We start from the raw sequence: 16,721 nt of genomic DNA, 5'->3' as shown, positions 1-16,721 counted from the left end.
ATCTTCAACGCTACTTTTCTCCTCAGTGCCGCCGAGTTCTCAGATTTATAGTTCTCTCTTCTTCTTCTTCCCTCTTCAGACTAATTATTGGAATGGTTATGCAGATAGGCTTACTCTCCTCCACTATGTATAAAGAAGACTGAATCTTGTGTACGTCATTATATTGTTTGTATTTTACCTTCAATCACATACTCATCTTGCTCCTTTTGAAAACATTAAACCACATTTTTTTGGTAGATAAAGTTACTTAAAAAGCATCCTCTCACTTGCAGTTCTGTTAGTGTTAGAGTGGATAGAAGATGTGACCACAAGTATTATACTCATCTGTAGTGACACAGTGTCAGCACTGTCAAGCATCAAAACAAGATCAGCCAGAAATCATTGAGACCTATCGTATGAAATATTGTATTGTGTTCAAGGTTAGACCGCCATTGTGTTCATGAAGTGGTACCAGCTCACTCAGGAGTCATGGGGAGTGAGAAAGTAGACAAGTAAAAATACAAAATAAAGTAGTAGGGGTAAAAATTTGAAAACAACAAGTTATCATGAGAACATTAAGCATTGGTCATAGCAACCTGAATAGTACACTTAAAGGGCTATTTTAGAACACAACCTGGCGACTTACAAGCACTAAGGCAGTAGGTGGCAGTAATGCAACTTAAAGGACAGCTGCCGGAAAAGAACAAGGAAGAAGAAATAGAAGCAACCCTCTCTGCTCTTACAGCGTAAGATGTTACGTGATAACGTTACGCAAAAACGTCACGGATCAGGAAGGGCCGTTTGTTAACGACAGGACGAAGGGGTATCATCAAAATAAGCAAGTAGTTACAGTAAACGATTTCCTCTTGTTGACTATGTGTTGTTGTCTGTAAGTTTTTAGTCTTGGAGAACACGCTTCGTGGTTTAGGATAGGTAGTTTATCAGCTGAAAGCTGACAAGTTAGCGCCAGTTAGCTTGAAAGCTAACAGCTGAGCATACTGTCGTCTAGCTTCCCGTAAATGCGGGTAATGAACCGAGCAAAATAGGTAGGCAGTTGAGGTAACTAATTCAATATGTAGATCACAAATAGTACTTATACAAGCCATTTCAACATAAAGTTCCCATTGTGATTTAACACATATCACTTGCCATAACGTTAACGTGACATGTTCTTTTGATTCGACTTTGGCATGCTAACTTGTTTACAAGCTAACAGTCGACAAGCTTAATCTCTCTCGTCAATAAAACAAAGTTATTCCAGACCTTTTTAAATGGACTGTGTCAGGTGACCAATCTTGGGCCCACAATCATTGTCTTGCACAATCAAATAGTACAGCAAATGTGACTGTTAAGGAACATCTTTTGATGGCATCTAACTTGCTAAACACTTTCTCCCTCTTTTTTGCAGTCAAAGTTCACACTCTGGCAGACATGTCATACGGCAAAGCAGAGAGCTACCGCCCTGTCCCACGGGACTTCAACGCCCTCATACAGACATGTAGCTCCAACATCCAGAAGATCACACAGAACAGTAAGTGCTTCACTGCCGTATAAACTGAAAATGATCATTAGTTCCAGTGAGGTCTATACAAGTATACATACCGGATATGCATAGATCCTATTATTTGGATTGGTTGTTATAACTTCCAGAGTTAGCTAAGAAAAGGGTTTCACTGGTGGACTCATCATCAGGACACAAAAACATGTGTGGGGAACCCTCTGAGTGTGTGACTTCGCTGCTTTAATGAAATGAGGTTAAAGAGCTCCTCCGGCGGTGCTGAGCGCAGGTTTAGACAGTCCCTTAAAGTTTGGTTCGGTAATAGTACATTAGGTTGTAAAAGTATCCAACCGAGAAACTCCGCCCAATGTTTGCCAAGTCTTCAATGAAATTCGCTACATCTAGCGAGAAATCTGTGATGTGGGCAACACTGACAGCCCTTCCCTTCATATGTCCCTCCAAAGCCACTCAAAGGATAATTTTGAACATAATTGATCATTTGAAACAACCAACATATTGGTTAGTACTCACAGCTGTCAAACTACCAGCTTGTGGAAGACTGTGGTAATGTCGGGGTTTAAGGTTCCTTTCTTTGTCTTAACATTTGATTTATTGATTGCTATAGGGATGCACAGGGAATTTCAATAAATATAGCCTAACAAAAAAGATTTCTAAAATACATTACCCAACCTATCTTAAACTCTTCCAATGCAAATTTGGGCATATTGCTATTGTTTTAAGATATACCTGAACCTATCCAGTAAAATAATTTCATAGAGTATGATAATTGTCTTTTCCAACAAAACAGAAACGGTGCGATGTAACATGAGCTTGAGCTCTTTGGGTATATGTTGGTGCGAGCAAGAGGATAAGGCACTCTTGATTTATTGTTCTGCCTTTACCCTTAAATATACAACATGTCAGCAACGACAGATAATCTCAATGTGTTTAGTGTTTTGGAAATTAATATCGTTTTTGTATGCTTTGTCCCAAAAATCCCAACTATACCATGAAATAAGGGAAAGAAATCTCACAATACTTTTATGCATCAACATTAATTATTATTTTTTCAGCAGTATATTAACATATAATCTCCAATATTATAGAAATGATGTTTCATCAGTGACAGCTGACATCAACTGTGTTCACAGAGTTACAGCATTATTCTATATATTTATTTTACAAAACCTTCCAATTATAAAAAGGATGTCCAGAAATTAGATTTCCTGAGTAACAAACTAATATGTAACAAATTCTTAGAATCTCACTCACAGTAAATTTCGATACGGACGGACTCATGGGGAAATGAAACATTGGTCTAGCTCTGTTAGAGCGAGGAGACAGAGAAACTGTGAACTTAGGTTCACAGAGTCAGTTACCATGGTAACACAACTCTCTCTCCGGAACTGAAAACCCAGATTTTCCCTCATCTCCAAGTTTTCCCTAAACCTGCTTTCTGGAACAGGGCTCAGGTGTCGTTTCTTTACTGAGGTGTGTTGTGGAATTTGTATACACAGACGACACACGATTGAGACTTATGCCTGTGTTTTGTTCTCTTGCCAGCTGCTCAGATCAAGAGCATGGTGAACCAGCTGGGGACCAGTCAGGACACCAGTGAACTCCAGGATCGCCTGTATGTAGCCACCTTATCTCTAGTAACTCCTACATTGTTTTCTCTCTCACACAGACACACTTTGTCACTTTGGGCGCATCACATAATCTGTTCTGGACAGCTTTGACTTCCTAAGGCCATGTCCACACTACTACGTTTTCATTTTAAAATTGTGTTTCAAAACTAAAACGAATTCCATCCACAGGAGTGTTTTAGCACCGTTTTCCGTCCGAACATTAACCAATGCAAATGCATATCACATGACCGTTCACGTACACTGGGCATGCGCATGCCGTTCTAAACAGTAAGCAGATTGGTTGCTTAGTTACAGAAAATACAACAGAGTTTTATAATACTCCCCATAATAATAAAACGAAGTGCTTGATACTTAAGATCTTCCTCTAAAATCTTCCTCTATAAACTCAAACAGACAAATTTTGTGGAAATTTAGTGACATTTTTCAGATATAGTTACAGGTCTTGCTCTATCTCTCTCACACAAACACTTCAAATTTACTTTGAAATTAACACTTACTAATCAAAGTTGAGATGATGGGTCATTACATGTGGTTAACACACGTCTCTCACTTGTTTCCTCTCGGCTTTGTTGTCTGTTGTCACAGCTCTGCTGGTGGCTGAAGTCCCTGTTGCACTGGAGAGCATAAATACTTTTGTTGAGGACTCCACAATAGTTGTGCAGAACAAAATAAGCATTAATTAGAAAAGGAAAGTCCTCGGTTTTGTGTCCATCCTCCTCTGCAAACCATGACTCCAAACGTCTGCTCTGTAGGTCTGATAAGGCCCCTGGACACGTCTTGCTAATCACTCTAATAACAGCTTGCTTCCTCCCTCCTCATGTCGACAGTAGTAGAATTATAAAATGCAGAATTTCTTGGCAGAACAGTTGCTGGTAAAGAGAACAAGGTCAGCGATGCTTGTAATTTGTTATCCATGTTGAATTAACCTGGTAGTTAATTGAAAAAGAAGGCTGTTTGTTTTCTGTGGCGTGACGAATCAGGGAAGGGCACGTCGTGACTTCTAAGACCCATTCAAGTAGCGAACACAGGTGCCTACGTCATCGTTTCCAAAATTCTCCCTTTTGGCCTGTCTACACTTGGAGGTAAACCCGGCGTTTTCAAATTTATCCGTTGTCGGGAGCGTTTTCAAACTTATTTGTTTTCGGTGCCCTAAAACTCTAGCCTAGTGTGGACGCTCAGTGTAAACATAACAAAAGGTATGCGTTTTTAAATGAAAACGTAGTAGTGTGGACATGGTCAAAAAGATATAACTCAAATCTCTCACTAAACTATCCAAAATGACATGTGCATTTTATGGTCGCTGTATCAGGGATGGTATCTTTAAATCTCACAACATCGTCATCCAGAAAGCTGGTCAAAACTAGCTTAAGCCTTGTGCCTCACAAGCAACGGTTATATTTTTATCATTTTTTGATAATTTTGTCTATGTTAGTGTTTATGGCATACTTTTTGGCATGGTTGTGAGTTTTTGCTGAGTTTTTTTTCTCATTTCGGTTGTTAAACCTCAGTCCTTTTAACAGGTTTATAATAAACTCTGTAGCCAAAATACAGGCACACAAACCCTTTAGGTTACAAGGTCCATTTATTATCATTGTATTACAAGATTGCGCAACGAAATGCTATTTGTAGTCCCATTTTGCTACATAAGAAAAACACACATAACAAAACACAAAATAATATGATATGTGGATGGCGGAGGATGAGTTAAGGACTCTCAGTCTGAGGACAGGAGCTGTTCTGAAGTCTGGTGGTTCATTTCAGAGGGAGGGTGAGAAGAGGTGCTGCAGGACAGCCAGGATGAGGAAAACAAGGCGGATTATGAGCATTAACGCATGTAAACATATTGTAACTGTAACTTGATATAAAAATATGCACCTGGCAAATAGCATAATAGGGCCTGTTTTGAGTTTCCTTCAGAAATTCAGCTGTTTAAGAGGTTTCTTCACTAGCATGGAGATGTGTGAGGACCATGTCAGGTTGTTTGTGATGCTGATTTCCAGGAACTTTAAACTTGCTCCACCTCAGCTCCATTGATATAGACAGGAATGTGTGTGTCTTTGCCTCCTTTATTTTAAAACAACATTCATCTCCTTGGTTTTAGTGACATTGAGCAGTAGGTTGTTCTCTGTGTACCACTCTATAGATTGATTTCCTCTCTATATGAAGTCTCATTGTTGTTTGTAATCCAAACGATGACTGTAGTGGCATGTGCAAACTTCACAAGGAGTGGAGGTCGCAGTCATGGGTTTACAGTGTGAACAGGAGGGGGCTAAGCACACAGCCCTGGGGGGCTCCGGTGTTCAACACTAGAGTGGAGGAGGTGCTGTGCTCTGTTTGTGAGGCAGTCAAATAACCATTTACAGAGTGAGGAATTCAAGCCAGAGTCCTGAGTTTACCAATCAGTTTCTTGTAGAATGCTGAGCTGAAATCAACAAACAACATTCTGATGTAGGTGTTGATATTTTCAAGATGAGTGATGGCTGATTGGAGAGCAGTGGAGACGGCATCCTCTACGGGTCTGTTGGCTTGTATGCAAATTGGTGAGGGTCCAGGCTGGCTGGTATGTTGTTAGTGATGCTATACAACCAGTTTCTCAAAGCACCTCATCAGAACGGAAGTCTCATTAAGACTGGACACTGCAGACGTTTTAGGTACAGGAACGATGGTGTCTGTTTTGAAGCAGAATGGAACACTCTCCTGTGACATTGATGTGTTGAAAATATCAGAAATGACATCAGTTAGCTGTAGTGGTGCAACAGATCATAAACTCACGGCTCGGATCGTATCACAGATCAAAGTCACAGATTGAATCACACATCATCGGATCAGAACAACAGAAAAAATTGAGCAAATATAACTTTTAAAGATCCCTAATCACGTTTTGCTACAGATACTAATCACCGATCATTGATGATTGGCAGATACAGATCCCTTTGTTGTTTTATAATAGCTGGTATACAAGTCTTCAGACTATTTATTTATTTTTTGTAACCATCCCAAAAATCATTTCAACGTTCTGAAGTCAGTAAACCATCAAGAACTCTAAATGTTATCATTTTACTTTGTTATAGTAATCCAGTCTGTACATTCAAAACAGTCCTGTAGAACAGCTGTAGCTTCCTTTGTCACACTTACACTGTTTTTTTCCGATAGTTTGACTTAATTTAATCAGCTGGGTGTCAGAAGGCAGCAAGAGCATGGAAATATGATCTGATTGTCCAAAGTGGGGGCATGAGAGGGCTTTGTATAAGCCAGGAATATTTGTGTAAACATGGTCCAGTTTATTGTTGTGTAGCAAAAGTATATTAATATATATTCAAAGCAGATTAAGGAAGGGCAGACATTTTTGTCTGATAAGGACACCAGAGCAACTTTTTAAAAGTTAAAAGGCACAAGGGTTAAATTCCAGTGTGCTGCCACATGTACTAATAAGGATTAAGTCATTGTGCAGGGTGATGGGTGATCTTTGGTAGTCTGGAGCCATTTAAAACTCTGGTTGTTTCCATAGGCAGCAGATACAACATTATACCAATCAACTGGCAAAAGAAACCAACAAGCACCTGAAAGAGTTGGGCTCAATCCCTTTGCCCACATCACCCTCAGAGCAAGTAAGTATCAGTCTACATTTTTTGATAGAATACATCATAATACACTACATTATACAGTGAAGAGTATTTCTGGAGTCAAAGTGACTGTGGTATCGGTAGCAAAGTTAGTCAGTGTCTTTAAAACATGTTGATCATCATCCAAGTCCATCAATGAAAAGTTCTCAGTCGGCAATGTCTTAAAGGAGTGTTCCAAACCGTCATGGCTGACACAGAGGATAGCCGTGTAGCAAGAGACGTCTGCTCAGGTGGAAAGCATCACAAGAATCCCTGATTCTGTCCATTTCTAACATTCCCAATTCTGAAATGAATGTGCTGGTTTTTACCAAGTTTCACAAAAACACAATTTGTTTCTTGGTTGCAATTTTGAAGATCCTTAATTGTTATTGGTCTTTTTCTAGAGTTGACTCAGGTGGTGTAATACTTAAAATAATAGATTTAGTTTCAACTGCATGTTTGATTAGACATTTTTTCATAATCAAGGTTATAATGGATTGATAGAAAGGCAAAAAACTAAAATGTGTCAGTGGTCTGATTTATTTCCACCACAACATCTCCAAGAGTCTGATTTAATTGCTATGGTAAAATGTTTCATATTTTTCTAACTGGTTTCATACAATCTGTCTCCCTCTGCTGTGTCGTGTCCAGAGGCAGCAGAAGATCCAGAGGGAGAGGCTGATGAATGATTTCTCAGCAGCTCTCAACAACTTCCAAGCAATCCAGCGGCGTGCAGCAGAGAAGGAGAAGGAGTCAGTTGCCAGAGCGAGAGCTGGATCCCGCCTATCAGTAAGTAGGAGTTGCTGGTGGTTTCACCCCACAGGATGAAAGCTAAAGAACTCTCCTTACCGCACTAATGAGAGGAGTAATGACACGTCACATTCATGTGGACCATGACTTGTAAATCTGTGTTTTGCTAACTTGACTTTGGCAATAGTGGATTTTTCCCTCTCCCACAGACTGAAGACGGTTCTCGGGATGAAAAGCTTGTTTCTTTTGATAAGTAAGTGACTGTCATTCATCAGAGTTTCCTCTTGTCAGGCAGCGGCCCTTTGCAAGGTGTACTATTGACACCCAAAGTCTTCAAAATGAATTAAATAAATCAAGACATTATGAAATAAATGATCGAATAAATAACTACAGACAGAAATGTAACCATTCAGCACAATGTTGGCCCTTTCTTTGGTCAGTGTGCAATGGACAAAAATAAATAACCTCACTGTTTATTTCCTGTTTTCTATTGTAGTTGACATTTCCCTCACAAATCTCATGGTTTCCTTTTTATTTCTAAAACCAAGTCAAACCATTGACATGGAACTTTTCAACAATAGAGACACGTGTTTGACAACCAAAAATATGAAAGCTATCGAAAGTCAAAATAATCAAATCAAACTCAGCTGTTGGACATTTGATTGTTGATGTGATGTGTTACCATCTCAAAAAAGGTTCCTCGAATCTCCTCATGAAAACTAATGACATTACTTTGTTCTCTGCTAGACAACACTGAATTTGAATACATATCGTCACTTTGTTATTGTGGTCTGATTACATTTTAATGTGGCATGGAAAATTCATAAAGAAAGAAAATACAATTCATGAATTATTTTAAGAGAAAGATCTAAATAATTTAATACATACGTAAAAACAATCACACAGACCAATGTGTATGCATGTCATATCTTTCATACAATACAAAAAACATGCCAGTACTTTTGCCAGTAGACTGAGATTGCTGGTGTTAAAGTTCGAGGCTATGTTGCACAGTTTTTAAAGGTGTTGTTTCCTACATTGGTAAAGAAAATTCAATGAAAATTCAAAAAGAAATATTATCACCCAGTATACAATGACCAGAGCAGGAGGAAGCTCAGCTTTAGTTTAGGAGTCTATCTTCACACACATTATTCCAATTTGCTTTTTTCAAAACGTTTACCTGTTTGTGTAAAGCCAGGAGGACTGGGGTCAGATGGCCATCCAGACAGAGGAGGTGGCCATCACAGAGGAGGACCTGGAGCTTATCAAGGAGAGAGAAACCAACATCAGACAACTGGAGGTCAGCAGCTGCTTACTATTCTAATATGAATCCATCCATACCAGGACCTCTGCTAAAATCCACTTTCATGTTCTTATACCACACACGTACCTGCCACAGCTGATTCTAGATTGTCTGTTTGTTTGTGTGTTTCAGTCTGATATTTTGGATGTAAACCAGATCTTCAAGGACCTGGCAGTAATGATCCACGATCAGGGAGAGATGATTGGTGAGTAGCACTGGGGTTGTTATACTCAGGGCTCCTAAACACACCACCAGTGGACAGTGCACATCACAGTTGCTCCAGTTCTTCTATATTCAAATTAGCACACCAGCAGCAGTGAGACTGAATCCACTGCTGGATCTGTGTAAAGATCATCTGTAAGATATTTGACCACACTTCCAGGTATGCCAATATTGGATAAACAGGAAGCAACCTCAATAACTACAGAGTTATGAGCATGCTCAGACCGCAAAGTTCAAATTGAAGTGGTGTTTGTTTTCTTATTGGCCATGACATTGGTTAAGGTTTGCTGTAGTTTGGTGTAGGAAAGTACTTGTTTAAGGTTAGAGAATGATCATTAAATCAACAGTGACTGTTGGATGTGAAACGCGACCTCCCTCCTTCAGCCTTTGCTTCATTATTCACACAAACAAAATGTAAACATAGGTCCTTTTTAGTGTTCAAAAGGTAACCAGTGTGGTGCAGCAGGTCGTTCATTAATCACAAGATCGGGGCTTCCATCCTCAGCTCCTCCTGTCTAAAACACAATTTCTCCCAAAGGCTGTGCCATCAGCTATGAATGTTTGAATGGGTGAGTGTTGATGTAGTCTACAGGGCTGGGAGTGGTCAGAAGACTATTCATTGTTTTCATGTGATGTCACGTCCTTAAGGGAACGCCCCCTTGGAGGGCAAAACATCGCTGCCCACCAGCTCAAGACGCGAGTGATTTCTGTTTTGTCAAAATACGGGATAGTTGTTGTGCTATCAGATGCAAAACCGATGAGCAGACAAACCTGGGCCCTGTATCTACAGAATCCCGTCCAATAAAGGAAGACATTGTGGATGTGTGCCATTAAACGTGCCTCCGTCCCGATGGAGGGCGAACAACGGCAGCCGTCAAAGAATACACGTATTTTCAGCGAACACTTCATCAAAGGTAAGCTCAAGTAAACACTGAGTATGTTTAGTGTTGGATTTTTAGCATAAGTTATGTCTTTACGTAATTGTTCTGACATGGTTTGCTTTCTTAACCCAAGACAACCAACTCCAGTGGCTTTGATGAGCTACATTAACTGTTAGCTAGAGTTGGGATGATCTGTTAGACGTAAATAAACTCACAACGCAATGATTGCAAATCCTTTAGCACCTATTTTCAACTGAATACAGTACAGAAACAATGTTGAGCTAATGCTCAGACTGATGAATGTATTTTTGTGTAAAAATAGACACCTTTTGTTCTTTCATTTACACAGCAACTCAACTTTTGGGGAATTGAAGTTGTAATATAGTAAAAGTAATAGTAATGGTTAACTACCAGTCTGAAGTGTTATCAGCAGTTGTATTAAGGGAGAGAGGTTTTAACAGGTATCAGAAATTATATTACACATTTAACTGACTTTTTTTAACTTGTTGGACATAAACTATCTTTTATCTTTTCAGGTGTTAAATCTGACGACCTGTGGTCCCCTAACTGGGATCCATCCGTCTCCTCTCACACAGCAACCAATAAGAGGATAAAGAGAAAGACATCGACATCATTTCTTACATGTTATAGACTAAAAAATTAATTGATTAATCTAAAAAAGAATCGACAATGATGTCAGTTAGGTTTGATTCAGTTGGAGCCTTGGAATATTAAATCATCCATCTTTGCTCACTGCATCTGAGCCTTTCTACTCTCAGGTGTGCAGAAGCTACAGGTTATTTCTACTTTTTTTTTTTTTTTTAAATACAAGAATGTAAAATTTGTTTATCTTATCAGTATTGGTCATGAGAAGAAGGTAATAAGCTATCATATCTGCTGAAAATATGCATGTAGATATGTCAGAAAGTATGCGTCCTGTGTTGAATAAACCTCATACATAAACTGTGTGCAGTTTTTTTTTTTTTTCTTTTGTTCAATTCAATTCAGTTTGTTTTGTATAGCCCAGAATCACAACTTACAAATTTGCCTCAGAGGGCTTTACAGTCTGTACACATGCGACATCCGCTGTCCCGGAACCCTTTTGTTAAACTGTCTCCTGCATACAGTCGTTTTATTTACAGCTTTATATTTTATAATGTGTGGCGTCAATCTTTAAACAACTATTGTGAATGTACCGTCTTTTACAGATTTACTCCGGTCCGTCGTCATTATACAGGACAGGCTCCCCACAGAAACAGGCCTTGCCTTCAGTTCGTTTAGTGGTATCATATGATGTTGCTAAAATAGCAGTTGTAAAAACTATTGTACGCTTTCATTCTGGCGACAGTAAGGTGAGTTTTTATCCACAAGATGGATGTAAACATCACTGAAGTTGAGCTCTGGCAGGGACGTGGCGGATTTAAGTGACTGAAATACGGCGACAGGCGATGTCTATAGATCGCAAGTGCTTTGATCTGATATCTTTGTTTTTCTTAAATTGAGAGGTAATTCAAACATTTGTGGATTGAAACAGGAGGGTCCTCATGGAGAGTCCAGTCCTAACCGCCATGTTGGCCCTCCAGGTCGCTGCGCATGTCACGTGACTGAAAACTATGAATAAAGTTTCAATAACTTTTCGAGAAATGTGGTGGCCACTAAGATATTTTGGTGATCGATTGGCCGTCCGAGTGAAACTTCCACACCGCCGCAAAACCGTGTTAATCACCTGATTTTGGTGTGAATAAAGCCTAAGTATGTTATTTCATAACTCCCAGCTGACTTGCTGTATGTTCTGCCCTGCAGATAGCATTGAGGCAAATGTGGAGAATGCTGAGGTTCATGTAGAACGAGGAACAGAGCAGCTCCAGAGAGCCGCCTACTACCAGGTGAGTCTGCAGCCTTTATCTAAGTGCTGTCATTCAGTGAAGTCCCTGCCAGTAACCCTTCTCTCTCTGCTTTTCTATCACAGCAAAAGTCCCGGAAGAAGATGTGTATTCTTGCTATGGTTTGTTCCATTGTACTCGTCATACTTGGCATCATTATCTGGCAAGCTGCTGCTGGCAAGTGAGTTGACTCCGCACAACCGATGTGTCACTACTATATTTTACTCTGCCCATCCCACCTGCAAGTACCTGCTTGGAATCACGAGAAGAACAAGTAGAGGCTAAACCAAGGTCAGCAGATTGGAGCTATGCAGTGGGATGGTCAGTGTGGAAAACCTCCTCATCTGAACTGATCAAGCCTATTTTTGTAAAATCCTATTTAAAGTGAGATGAAGGACTGAGGTGATGTCTTGTCTTGTTTACTGCACTAACAATAGCTGTCACTGTATTTCAAAATGAAAACATGTTATTGGAATGATTTCAGAACAGGCAAAATAAAAAAAAAGACACATGACTTGTTAAAGTAAAATTATTAACTGTTTTAAGACGCTTTAAAAAAATGTATTACAGATTACCTGTATGAATCTAATCCATGTCTGTAAATATAACAAAGTGCTGTGATATCTTCTGCTAAGTACATTATGAGATAAAAAAGTGAAAGTCCAGTCTTCGAAGAAAACCTTTTTAATTTGATTTCTATAAGTCTTACCTGTATGCATAATAAATGTCTTAAACGCTTTAGCTCTCCTGGATGTGATCAGTTTTATGTCAGAATTTGGGCTGGAATGTCTAAACTGCTTGGAGTACAATTTTGTTCGTAAACATTCTTGCAGTCAATTCTGTCAGTCTGATCAAAGTAAATGCTAAGATCTGGAAACATTAGGACTGGCAGATTCATGTTATACACACGCACGCACACACACTTTAAACTAAAAGGAAATATTTGTAACATGTATGTAACTTGATTAAGTATATAAGGGCTGTCGCACTAGCAGTCACACATGGTACAAAACAAAAATCTGTAATCGTGTGATAGTAGATGAATGTTTTTCTTCAGTACACATTAAAACAAAAATTCCTTTTTTCTATATGACTTAAAATAAACAACAGTCAGTGTGGGCTGAACTGTGGATATAAAACGGAAGCCATCCTTGTTGGCACGCCACATCAGCTCCGCTCCCCCACCATCACCAATATCACCTTCTCTGGCCAAAACATCCCTTTCCACATCCGTCCCAACCTCGGTGTTAAAATCACCAATGACACCCACATCACCTTAAGACAGCTTTATCTCAGGGCCAAAATCACTCACCCCTGATGCAGAGAAGCTCGTCCATGCCTTTGTCTCCTCCACTTTATGCTCTGACACTGCCTCTCCTTCGGCCTACTCTCCTAACCAGCCACACGTATCCTCACATCACATGTATACACTATGCTGATGACTTTCTTTCTTCTTGAGCTCATAGGGGTTGCAACTTTAGTGAACACTTTTGTTATTTTACTTAAGGGGTTAAGTTATTGTAATTTGGTCTACTTCCTTGTTAGATTATATTTGTTTGTTTTCATCCACCCTGAAGTTATAAAAAGCTCTATCTATTTTTCCTACAACACTGAAATCAATTCAGTTGTCCCCCTATTCAGTAATCTGTCTGTGTGGCTGCTTGGGACTGGAGGAAAATGGGACTTTCACATGATGGGGCATAACACATAACCAATGTGTTGAATTTTTCTGATTGCTACTTTTTTGAACAAGTAACCACTTCTAACTATTGATCAGTGAAATAGCGTACAACTGGTAGGACTGTACTTCACATAGCCCTTTTGTGCATGCATATTTGTCCTATTGCTTGTGCACAAAACACTAACAAGACAATGATTCATTAGTGGCCCTATTATGCTTTTCCACTTTCCCCCTCTCCTCTTGTGTGTTATATATATTTTTGTACATGTAAAAGGTCCTTGGAGTGTAAAACCTGAAGTCCATGCCTAAAAGGAGTTACCCTCCCCCTCAGAATCACTGCTCCTGAGCTGCCTGAAACAGCTCCATTGAATTCTCTCCTTCACTTCTGTAACGTTATGAGTTCATAATGTTTCGGAAGTGACGTAAAACTCCTTCCGGCTAGTTTGGCCCTCAAACAAAAAAAGAGCTGAAGCTCCGGAGGAAGAGTTTATTTTTTTTGCGGCCGTCATGTGGAGAAGACGCTGTGCTCTGCTCTGTGAGGGGAAATGTCCTTTGTTTGGACTTCCGAAGGCAGATGAAATGAAGAAAAAAGTGTCTACATTTCATTTTTAAGGGCTAGCTGACCAATCAGAGAAGGCTTTGCTCACTGGAGGGAGGAGCAAGCTCTACAACGGAGCATTTCAGAGGGAGGGTGAAAAGAGGTGCTGCAGGACAGCCAGGATGAGAACAACAAGGCGGATTATGAGCATTAACGCATGTAAACATGTAACTGTAACTTGAGATAAAAATATGCACCCGGAAAATAGCATAATAGGGCCTGTTTAATACATTGCTTCAAGGTACTACTAGTGGTCAAAAACATTGCAGTCTTCTTTAAGATAGAGACTAACTCAGTTTGTCTGAAAGAATTGTGTTTATATTGGATGAATCTGCTGCTCACGTTTTATGTCCATTGTTAATGCAGAAGGTATTGTCTATCAGAATCAGAAACAGTGTATTGCCAAGTATGTTTGCACATACAAGGAATTTGAGTTGGTGATGGTGCATGACAATAAGCAAAGTACAATAGTATAACATATAATAAAAAATTAACATTTACAATAGAATATGATAAACAAACAATATAAGAGTATGCTACAAGAAGTCTGTTGAAGTGTCTATTTAAAGTGAAGGGTTTAGAGTCAGAGTTTTTGCGGTAGGCGGACTCATCCCCACCAATGAGGGGGATGTGATCTGTGAAGTTTATGAGCTTGATAGACTGGTGACTGGAGGTGCAGCTGTTCATGTACATGGAGAATAGCAGAGGGGAAAGGACGCAGGCTTGAGGGGAACTGGTGTCTGAGAGTCTGAGAGGTGTTTCTCCAGCTTCCCATGCAGGAAGTCTGATCCACTTGCAGGTGGAGTCGCGCATATTGGTGAGCTAATGTAGGTTGTCCAAATACGGCAAGACGGGCATTAAAACCTGAGATTTTAGAGAAGTAACAGAGACTTTATTGTGTGTGGTTGGAGAAGCTATGTCGCTCTGAACTGTGTGTGAAGATTGAGTTTTTCCATCTGAGAACAATGACCTGTCAAGATTTCTGACCTGTCAACACCCAAGCCCTGGCTCCTGAAGAGGAGCTGAAATGGGGGTTAGGCACCTGCTGAACAGAAACATTCTTATGAAAGAGAGGCTCTTACTCATTTTGGAGATTGTTTGACTTTTTTTCTTTTTGCTTCCAGTCTTGTTCTTCAGAATCCAAGGAGGTTGTAGTAGCAGCAATAGGGAAATAAGATTGGAATAGAGTTTAACTTTTTTTAAATAATCTGCATTGATTGCATTTATAACATCTGATTGATATTGCTGTTCTATTGTTGTAAGCTTCTGCATTATTCAAATAAAGTTAACCATCTGCAGTTAAAGTAAAAGTTTATTTGTATTCATTGTAATCTCTAATCTAAAAGTGTTGATTCGCCTTTCCTCAGTGATGTAAGAATACAGATTGTGTGTGGCTAAACCAGGTTAATTATGGGTTGGTCTGGACTCAAACGGTAACATGTCCCTAGAAGCAGACAGTTAAAAACTGGATAAATCTCCTTCTCACCAGTCTCATTTTTTGTTAGAAACCTGTTCTGTGACTAAATAGGTAGGCTAATCTTAACCACTAACTACAGCCAGGGCAGCCCATCCTCCTAGGCCTGATTTAACTCAAAGCAATAGCTTGCAACAGAGACGTAAGTGTTTGATGAAACCTCCAATGCCCCTTGGCTCTGAGCATGGTTTGCAGAAGCTTACTAATGTTTCACCTAGAGCTGCTTCAAAACTTCAGTAAAGAAATGTTTCGAAAAATTGTAACCTTAATGACTCTGAACCACTTTTGGTATTCCAAAAATCAAAATGAAATATGTGATAGCGCTTTGACCATATATTTAGCAGTAATGTTGTGCTGGGCTTTCAAAGCTGTTTGACCAACCAACAAGGGCTAATAATAAAGCAGGTTGCTCGCTTAACCCTTTGTGGAGTTAAAATAACAGGATTGTCGATTGGATCTTTAGAAATATTGGAGGTGACAATTCAGTTGCACTTTTACTTATGCAAGGGCATGTTTCTGCTATCCTCTGTCCCGGAACTCTCACATCGGCACAGGAAAAACTCCCCTAAAAAAAACCTTTAACAGGGAGAAAAAAGGAAGAAACCTATGTGAGAGCGACAGAGGAGGGATCCTTCTCCCAGGATGGACAGAATGCAATAGATGTCATGTGTACAGAATGATAACAACATAACAGAGTTACAACATATTCAATGTATATTACATAAATGTTTCATATAATAAGAGTAGTAAGCAGAGTAACAAAGGAGAAAATTAAGACTACTTATAATAAAAGCAGCAATGACTATAGTAGAATTATAATAATGATATAGGGAATAGTATTAGTAATGTGACTAATAATAATAATAATAATAATAATAACAAAAGTAACAGTGGGTGTCAGCCGGGTCACAGCAGGAGGCACGACCACAGTCCAGGTACCACAACGATTCATGGAAACCTGCAAGGCGAAAAAGCAAAAAGGGTTTCAGGTAGAAGTAAAGCCAATAAGCGTAATGGTACAGGAAATGGTAATACTAATGTGACTAATAATAATAATGGTAGTAGCAGTGGGTGTCAGCAGGGCCACAGCAGGAGGCACGACCACAGTCCAGGTACAGCCACGATTTATGGAAACCTGCGAGGCGAGAAAGCACAAAGACTCCAGGGTAGAAGCAAAGACTATTCCCCCGGCTGTCTAGGC

The 16,721-nt window shown here is 39.6% G+C and overlaps 1 protein-coding gene across 4 annotated transcripts; it reads left to right on the top strand.

The window, feature by feature from the left end:
• Positions 1 to 700: 700 nt before the first annotated feature.
• On the top strand, positions 701 to 12,505 carry stx12 (syntaxin 12). Of its 4 annotated transcripts, none has more exons than XR_008531516.1 (10): positions 701 to 817; positions 1,388 to 1,510; positions 3,041 to 3,110; positions 6,635 to 6,734; positions 7,380 to 7,517; positions 7,688 to 7,731; positions 8,673 to 8,778; positions 8,914 to 8,986; positions 9,794 to 9,917; positions 10,421 to 11,680. XR_008531516.1 is itself a non-coding variant. In XM_054606328.1 (10 exons), the coding sequence occupies exons 2-10, from the start codon at positions 1,411 to 1,413 to the stop codon at positions 11,950 to 11,952; spliced, it is 813 nt and encodes a 270-aa protein (XP_054462303.1). In that variant the 5' UTR covers positions 707 to 817; positions 1,388 to 1,410; the 3' UTR covers positions 11,953 to 12,505. The 4 variants fall into 4 exon arrangements, 3 of the variants coding, with proteins under 3 accessions (XP_054462303.1, XP_054462304.1, XP_054462305.1); XM_054606328.1 differs by lacking the exons at positions 9,794 to 9,917; positions 10,421 to 11,680 and adding exons at positions 11,688 to 11,770; positions 11,854 to 12,505 and having other exon boundaries at positions 707 to 817; XM_054606329.1 differs by lacking the exons at positions 9,794 to 9,917; positions 10,421 to 11,680 and adding exons at positions 11,688 to 11,770; positions 11,854 to 12,505 and having other exon boundaries at positions 707 to 821.
• Positions 12,506 to 16,721: the final 4,216 nt, after the last annotated feature.

This window comes from Anoplopoma fimbria, chromosome 10, assembly GCF_027596085.1.
Source record: "Anoplopoma fimbria isolate UVic2021 breed Golden Eagle Sablefish chromosome 10, Afim_UVic_2022, whole genome shotgun sequence".
Lineage (NCBI taxonomy): Eukaryota > Metazoa > Chordata > Actinopteri > Perciformes > Anoplopomatidae > Anoplopoma > Anoplopoma fimbria.
This window is presented reverse-complemented; position numbering and strand designations above follow the sequence as displayed.

Excerpts from the sequence above, each read along its gene's own strand:
- stx12 (XM_054606328.1), top strand. The coding sequence starts at position 1,411 with ATGTCATACGGCAAAGCAGAGAGCTACCGCCCTGTCCCACGGGACTTC. Across the intron at positions 7,518-7,687 it reads GAGCTGGATCCCGCCTATCA|ACTGAAGACGGTTCTCGGGA; the intron begins GTAAGTAGGAGT and ends CCTCTCCCACAG. Across the intron at positions 8,987-11,687 it reads CGATCAGGGAGAGATGATTG|ATAGCATTGAGGCAAATGTG; the intron begins GTGAGTAGCACT and ends TCTGCCCTGCAG.